Source organism: Trachurus japonicus, chromosome 3 (assembly GCF_045865225.1).
Source record: "Trachurus japonicus isolate A0001 chromosome 3, Traja_1.0".
NCBI classification, from domain to species: domain Eukaryota; kingdom Metazoa; phylum Chordata; class Actinopteri; order Carangiformes; family Carangidae; genus Trachurus; species Trachurus japonicus.
Genome location: NC_140909.1, coordinates 36,767,118 through 36,775,264, shown reverse-complemented (window position 1 = coordinate 36,775,264; position 8,147 = coordinate 36,767,118). Strand labels below are relative to the sequence as shown.

Below are 8,147 nucleotides of genomic sequence, written 5' to 3'. Positions count from 1 at the left end.
TCAAATAATGTAATGACCTGATCCAGTAGCTTACAATAACACCACAAAAGTCTCACAAATTACTGCATACAATTGAATCCACATTTCTGCCACATGTCATCAGGTAGTTAGAATTATAAGTTTCATAAACGTGGGCTACTACCAGACTGTAATTACTAGACTGGTGTGTGGGATTACGTTTCAAGCTATATATAAGTGGTCACTTATGTATTTCTCTGCAGTATAATATAACTTTTCTGATCTATCCACGCCAACTTGTCACGGTTATTGTGCGTTAACACAAACTTTGGTCTTTCCTGGTTTCCGTGAGGCTTTAACAGCTTGGCCCCTCTGGTAGCCTGGTCCAAGCTGAATGCAGCCTTTTAAGTGACGGAGGGGCTGTAATTTGAGAGTAGCACAGAGGTATTATTAGCCAAAAACCCAGAGCGCGGCACTTGAGACATCCAGATGTTGCGTTGCAGGCACCGAGTGAAGTCAGGAGTAGAGGCTACAACTGTTTTCCACAACGAAAACACAACTCTGATACATTTTGCTTTCCTGTTCTCCACCAGCAGTGATGGGAGCTGGCAGGGTCGATTGAGTTGAAGGAAGGAGAAGTGAGGTTGTATCAACTTTTTTTTTTTTTTTTTTTTTTTAAATCACTCCACACATTTTGTTGTGAGTGTTTGGACAAAGAGGATTGAAGAGGACGTGAAAGCTTCAACAAAGTCCTAATTTAACTACGCACTTTGGACCTTTAAACGTGACTGAAATGTTTGTGTTTCTACGCCTGGTTGGAGTTAAATAGTCCACCCGTCTTCTGACACTTCCGCTGAATTAAACTCTTCATATTTACAATTTGTGAGTGTGTTTTGGGGAACAAGCGGGCACCATGGCTCTCCTTCACTTGCTCCTGTGTGTCGGGATGTTACCGGTGCCGACGTTTGGAGCTTTTTTCACCGGACCTTTACACCCGGAGATGTCTAACGGCACTTTTCATCACTACTTCGTCCCGGACGGAGACTACGAGGAGAACGACGACCCGGAGGCATGTCAGATGCTTTTTAAAATGACCGACGAGCGAAAGTGCGGGCTCGACGAGGACCAGGACGCAGTCATACGGGATGATTTCACCATCATCAAGAGGCAGATCGAGGACTCGGCCAGGGTGCTGGAGGGGATCGGGAAAAGCATCTCGTATGACCTGGACGGAGAGGACAGCTACGGAAAGTATTTGCGGAGGGAGACGGCGCAGATAAGCGAGGCGTTTACAAACTCCGAGAAATCTCTGCTGGAGTTGGAGGTGAAATTCAAGCAGAGCCAGGAGAGCGAGCTGAAGGAGGAGCACCGGCTCAACGACGACTTTCTCAACATGATAGTGCACACCCGGGACGTCCTGAAAGAGACGTTGGACATTTCTCTGGGACTGAAGGACAAGCACGAGCTCCTGTCTCTGATCATCCGCAGCCACGGCACGAGACTGAGCAGACTGAAGAACGAGTATATGAAGTTCTGAGAGAAAATAGTTCCTACAAGTCTCATTACAGTAGGCTACTTCATTACAGGTCCATTACTTCCTAATAATTTATTGAACGCTTCCTAGAAAGAACCACGTAGCCTAGGACCTTTGAACTAATTACAGGATAAATTGAAAGTTCTTCCTGGATGGGACAGTTCAAGTAGCTGTTTGCTCCATTGAAACTCTAGTCAATCTTTACTACTAGTTCATTTATTATTGGAAACTTTATTCTTCATATGTGGGGAATTATAATTAATTAGTAGCCTACCAAATTAAATGGTTCTTTCTAATAACTTCTTAGGAGTTCCTTTGAAGTTTTATGGTTGAGTGTGGCCATGAAGCAGACTGAGGCAAGGATGGAAATTTGTATCAGGGATATGAAAGTCAAAGTTTAAACTGTCAGTTTAGCCACAAAATAAATGAATAATTAGGCTACATTTATAGTGACAAGTGGAAGAAGGAAATACAATCTCTGCTGCAAACTTTAACAACTAGACTCTCTTGAAATGTGAAGCTTTTGAAGAAAAGCTGACTTTGTTTCCTGGTTTTGCGTTCTGTTTGCTGTATGAGCTGTATTTACTTCTCTTCAAATATCAAAAGATACTTCAATTGCCCAGGTTTTGTTATATCTTTTTCCAAAGGTGGAATAGGCTACTAACCAGGCAAAGAAGGCAACTGCTCTAAAGCCCAAGACTCCCAGGGCCCCAAAAGGTCCCAGATTTACTGCTTAACTTGGATTTTCATAATTCTATAGGCTTAGTTTGCTTGTTGTTTTGTTATCACATGTATCACTTAAATAGCTACATTATCATTTAGGAAGGGTCCTACGTTATGTGGAGATGTGGAGAAACCATGTGACAAAATCATGGTAAGTTATTTCAGTATATGATGTGCTCACGTGGTATGAGCCTTATTTCTACATGAAGTTGGGTTCTGTCAAATCATCACAAACTAATTTTTTTCCAGCATAAGAGGACTGCTTTCTGGTCATATAATGAGGCTCTTATGTATAGTCCTCTGTATAGTCTGTACTTGATTGGAGCTCAGGGGCACCATTGTATACACACTACACAGGGTGCATGAGCTAATTTTTGCCCTGGGCCCCTAACAGTTTCATATGACCGTGTATGTATGAAACTTCTGGTGCCAAGAGGTACAATGAAGGTTAAGAGAATTTTGCTTGTGGTGCCCTCTTTCAAAAATCCAGCAGCACTATGTCTGTCCAGAAACAATGTAAAAGTTACTCAGGTCCATCCAAAGAATATGCCTGAATTGCAAAATATTGAACAGGGAACAGTCTTCCTGAAAACAGCATTTTTGCAGAGCGGCCCAAACTCAAGGTCTGCTCATTAAAGGTCCCATGTTGGATGATTTTGTTGTTGTTTTTTAATTATAAAGCCGGTCTAAGCTGTTTATTTATACTGTGAAATTTTCTAAATGATCAGTCCACAGAGAAATGCATACAACTTGTATTATAAATTAATGCCTTACAATAAGCCATAGGGAGTTACTTAACTTTGTGATGTCACAACAGAATATTCTCCACACCCACAAGCCCAGCCCCTGCACCCATGAATCAGCCTCTCTTCAGATAGGGTTACACAAGAGACTTGTGTTTATCAGAGTTTTAAATGTTTCTACAGAATTTTTTTTAAAGAGGATTATTTTTTTATGCTAGGATATCTAAAAGGATGGATATCTCAAAACCTGGGCAAAAATGTAAATTTAAGTCTGACCAGAACATGACACTAAAATCCTTTCTTTGCTTCAGCATTGATAGGAGGCAAATTTACATTACCTAAGATTGTACATATGATATTGGCGCCCACAATGAACTATTGTGATCTCAAATGACCATCAAAAATGACACACCAAAAACACATGCAGTATTAACATCACCATATTTAACAGAACTAAATACAAGCGTTACAGTAATATTTTCCAAGGAAATAATATAAAAATGCCTCTTACTAAATGGTCATGTTCCGTTAGAGTATTGCGTTTTGCATTGAGAGCATTGGTTAGAGAATTTATTTTGTTAACAGTCAGAAGTGTGTGGGTATATGTGTGTATGTGTGCATGTGTGTGTAGAACAATGGCTTCAAACAGGCAGCCAGTCAAAGAAGTTAGAACCCAAATACCAGTTTTCAAAATGTGGGGTTTGTAGTCTCATGTTTGACTACAGCATGAAGGGTAATGGTAATTTTGTTGAGGTTTATTAGCTTTTGAAGTACTACATTTTGAACACTTTGGACAGACTATGTGCCAGTGTCAATATTCTATAATGAGTGATACATGTCTGGCTTGATTTTGATCCAAAAGGTTAAATAAATGAGCTCTGGAAAACTCTTCACATGCAGCAGACAGGAAGAACCTCATAGGAGCTTGGTTGAAAGCTCCTGATGTGAACAACTGTTCTCTGTTTCTCTGCTCTGAAACAACAAAGGATTTAAAAAAGAATATTAAAGAATGTTTACATGTGGACACCTATTTGTTGTATTTTTAATTTTTTTTAAATTTTATTTTGTTTTGCTTTATAGGCTAGCTAACTTTGCACAATTCTTTACTGTTCTGGTGCTAAAGGTTGTGACATAGTTTAAAATGCAAGGCCTTTTCAGTATAACCTTGAAAAATGTACAGTGTATTATTCTAAGTAAATACTGTGAGTGCCAATATCTTTATTACAGAACAACCTAATATGTATTCATTGATTCTATAAAGGTTTGAAATAGAGCAGTATATATCTATTCTTGTTGACCTTTAAGATACTGTATGTGTGATGGATAAGACTGCAGGCAGCACTCATGGACTTCAATGTTAAACACTTGTCAGTGTGACAACATTCTCAATGGATTGTGTTGTGTCTTCTCAAATAAAAAGGTTGTGTTCAAAGAACAGCGTTGTTGCAAGGGCATGGTTTTTTATGGCAGGAATTATACATTTTCTAAGGTATTCCACTGACAGTCTGCTGTGGTTTGGTGGTTTGAGTCAAAACATTCATTCTTTCCACCTTTCTTGATCTCTTCTAGTATAGTTAATGACAGAATTAAGAATAAACTATTCCTTATGCTGCAAGGGATCCCCATGGAGCTAGAACTAGGATATCCCTGGACTTTGTGGTATTTAGCATACCCATAACCACAAGGACTGCACACTGAATTGCCACGTGCTTCAAAATTACAAAGTTCCCCTTCAAGTTTACTTTACAACCTTTTTTCTGCTGTAAATAATACACAGGCTGTGGCCCCGTAATTATCAGTTCTCTGAAGGAAGAAGCTGCTTGTTGGTATTTATGAGGCACACAGATGTAAGGATGTTGTGCGGATGGTATTTAGAGTGTTGTGGTGGGTCATACAAACAACTTGTTTTTTCCTGTGTTCCACTCCAGTCTGCTGAAAACAACTTTTCTTAAATAAAACTTTTATGGTCAGGAGAAAGGTTCAGTAAACAGTTTGAGGATTTGAGTTAAAGGGAATCTAAATGTCATGGTTATCCATGGCTCACCAGTGTGCTTAAAAGTACCAACTGATTTAAATTATGTAACATTATGAAGGGCAGTGGCACGGTTTCACATGTGATTACACACTGTTTGTACATACTTTGAGCCCACAGATGAGATTCTTGATGAGGCAACATACTGTATATACGCACATCCAGCCACAGAACCTTTACCCTACAATGTTTCCACAAGAAAGGAAAACCCCTGTTACTTAAACAGATGACTGGCAAAATGTAGAGGAAAAACTATAAATGTAACATGCATGAAGACTTCTGCTTCAAGTATTACCCTTAGAGGAAATACATTGTACGACATTGTATTTTATATTGCGGTATACTCTGTGACATCACTTAAAGTGTTGCATAATGTCAGCTCCCTGGAACTCAGGTTGACCTTTGGTATAATTAGATAAATCACTGCAGTGAATTTATGATGAAAGTTAAATCTAAGTAATAGGCTGACGTTGAACACATTATAGCATCTAATGACAATGTCCTCCATCCACAGGACACAAGGGATCAATGAAAAGTTTGACAAGTATGAAAAGTTCAGCACTACCAGGATCCCAAATAGTAGTTACAGAGACTTTGGTTGCATCAAAGCTGTTCTTTTGGCACATGCAGGCCCAACACCACACTAAAACACTTCCTGTTGGTGTTTCCTTTGATATTGTTTTTACTAAACACAACACACATACACTCACAGACATTTTGCAGTTATATTGTGATTCATACTGTAGTTGTATGTTTGAACCAGTGCCACAAAGTCCACTACACGGCGGAACTACAGTATCAGTGTTACTGTTGTTGTTGTTGTTAGTTGACACGTGGGCACTGATGACAGTTGCAAAGGTGAGTGAGTTGTAATCATCACTTACCCTTTGAGACGCAAGTCTGTTATGTTATAAATTGGGTGACCTTGTGTGATCCTGGTTAATAATTGCAAAATGAAGCATTTAAAACTGAGTTGTCGGTCAGTGTCACCTGGAAAGAAGACTGTACTGCACATCACCTTGGCCGTGGTACTCTTCCCTGAACCTACAAAGGACACAGAAGAATTCAATTGAGAGAGGAACTAAAGGAGGTACTGTATGACTGAATACAGAAACTTTAGTTACTGACAATACTTTTATTGTGTTGATTATTTTCTTGATAGTCAGTCGTAGTCTTTCAAATGTCAGGAGATTATTAAACAAAATTTCCCAGAGGCCAAGGTTGTGGCCTTAAATTCCTTGTGTTATCTAACCATCAAAGTGATTCATTTTACTGTTATATATGACAAAGAAAAGAAGCAAATCATTACATTTAAAACGGAAATCAGTGAATGTTAAACAGATATATAATGAAAACTAATTAATAATCCTCAAAATGGTCAAATTATTGTTCAACTAATTGATTAATTGACTAGCTGTAGTGCAGTTGAAGAGTCTAGAGGGATGACCTCTACATTTCTGTGCATCTACATGTGCACTCAGCTGTGGAAAAGACTGCACAGAATGTCAGGGCATAATTAATTAGTTCTGAATTGATATAATACTGTATCTGTTTCACAATATAGCCACCCAAGCTGTATAGCTCCAGGAAGGGTAACCTCAGTCAGTGGGTCAACTGCTTTCCTCTAAACTGAAATATCATGTCAACAACTGTCAGGTGGATTGTAATAATAAAAAAAAAAATACATTAGCATTCATGCTCCCCTGAGGGTGATATTTTCGGTTTAGAGTAAAATATCAACCATTGGGTTGATATGTGTGGCATGAAATTTGAATCAGTATAGGCTATCGTGTTGTAATTACAAGAGTGAAAGCAGCAGGAAATATCTAAAAAAAAAAAAAAAAAAAAAAAAAGGCAAGTACGGTAAACTGGAATGCCAGAGTTTTTCATTCAATATAATCATACCTGAACTTAATGGCATAACCATCTTGAGCTTGCTGGGAATTCTTGCTGCAGATATTTAAGGTCACAAAAGCATTAAACTCAAATGATTTTGCAGACTTTCCGTCTAGAGCCACCAGCAGGCCAAAGTTTTTAATAAGACCAAGTTAGGGTTGGAGTTACCTCCTCAGCTGTAGGCTACCTTATGTTGGGTACTTGGGTGCTGGCATGCTAATAATCCACACTATGGTGAACATGGGAAATGTTAGACATGCTTAACATCTCAGGTTCGCATGCTGATGAAAGTCAACATGCTTGTGTCCACAGTCTCACAGAGGTGTGGACAGGCAAGTGTTTGAGCTTCACAACATCTCACCTTGCTGATCCTCTGATTTTTCCTTTAGCAACCGACACAAGTCAAACAATGACTTGAAATATGAAAATTTGTGCTTTGATGACTCACTGACTCCAACCCACAAAATGTATCCAGAGACAAATTTCTATTCCCACATTGGATCAGCTTAAAACGCCTGAAATTGAAACCACAGGCTGACAGGACCATGATGACAGGTGGTTAACCATCCAGTCCACCCCTGGTAATGAAAATCTTAACCAATTAACAATATAAAAAAGTAAGTAACGATCAAAGTACTCTGGGAAATCTTTAACACTTGTGGTTGTCACACAGTGCATTCTATCCCAGTTTGTGGCCAGCCATCTGATGTATTACAATGACATTTAGTGGAAAGATATTCACGTCCAAATACCCACAGAGATAATGACATGTCCATTTGCCTCAGCTGCTCTTTCTGTTTCGTGTAATGCTAACCCTATAAACTTAGACTATAAACACAACAAACATCAGCCTTTTGGCAGTGCTGGCTAGCATTAATTAAACTTAACCATAGGCCTACACAGTGCCAAAACTATTCCAGCAGGTATTTAGACTGACAAACAAAACAAAAAACAAAAACTTGTGCCGTGCACACACATTTTGTTTAAAGTGATTCAAAAGCTGGAACAATTAAGGGACATTCCAGAATTGGAGGACATGTCCCACCCATTAATTTTCAAATAAATCATCATAAATCAATCAAGATATAAATATAGTTGTACAAAAACTGGTTCCAAAATTTAAAATACTAAATAACTCTAAGCACCCCCTTAAATGGCATCTTTCCCTTGCCCCACCTTGATGACCAGCATGCAAGTCAAATACAGCCTAGCGGTTACAATAGGCTAAGTTTAAAATGTTTTTCTTTTGGTATGATTTTGT

At 38.8% G+C, this 8,147-nt stretch overlaps 1 protein-coding gene across 1 annotated transcript; it reads left to right on the top strand.

The window, feature by feature from the left end:
• The first annotated feature begins 441 nt into the window (after positions 1–441).
• Positions 442–4,393, top strand: fibinb (fin bud initiation factor b). Its single transcript, XM_085772207.1, has one exon. The coding sequence runs from the start codon at positions 872–874 to the stop codon at positions 1,493–1,495; it is 624 nt and encodes a 207-aa protein (XP_085628333.1). The 5' UTR covers positions 442–871; the 3' UTR covers positions 1,496–4,393.
• Positions 4,394–8,147: the final 3,754 nt, after the last annotated feature.

What these genes read in the sequence shown, in the direction of transcription:
- fibinb (XM_085772207.1), top strand. Translation starts at nt 872, where the DNA reads ATGGCTCTCCTTCACTTGCTCCTGTGTGTCGGGATGTTACCGGTGCCG.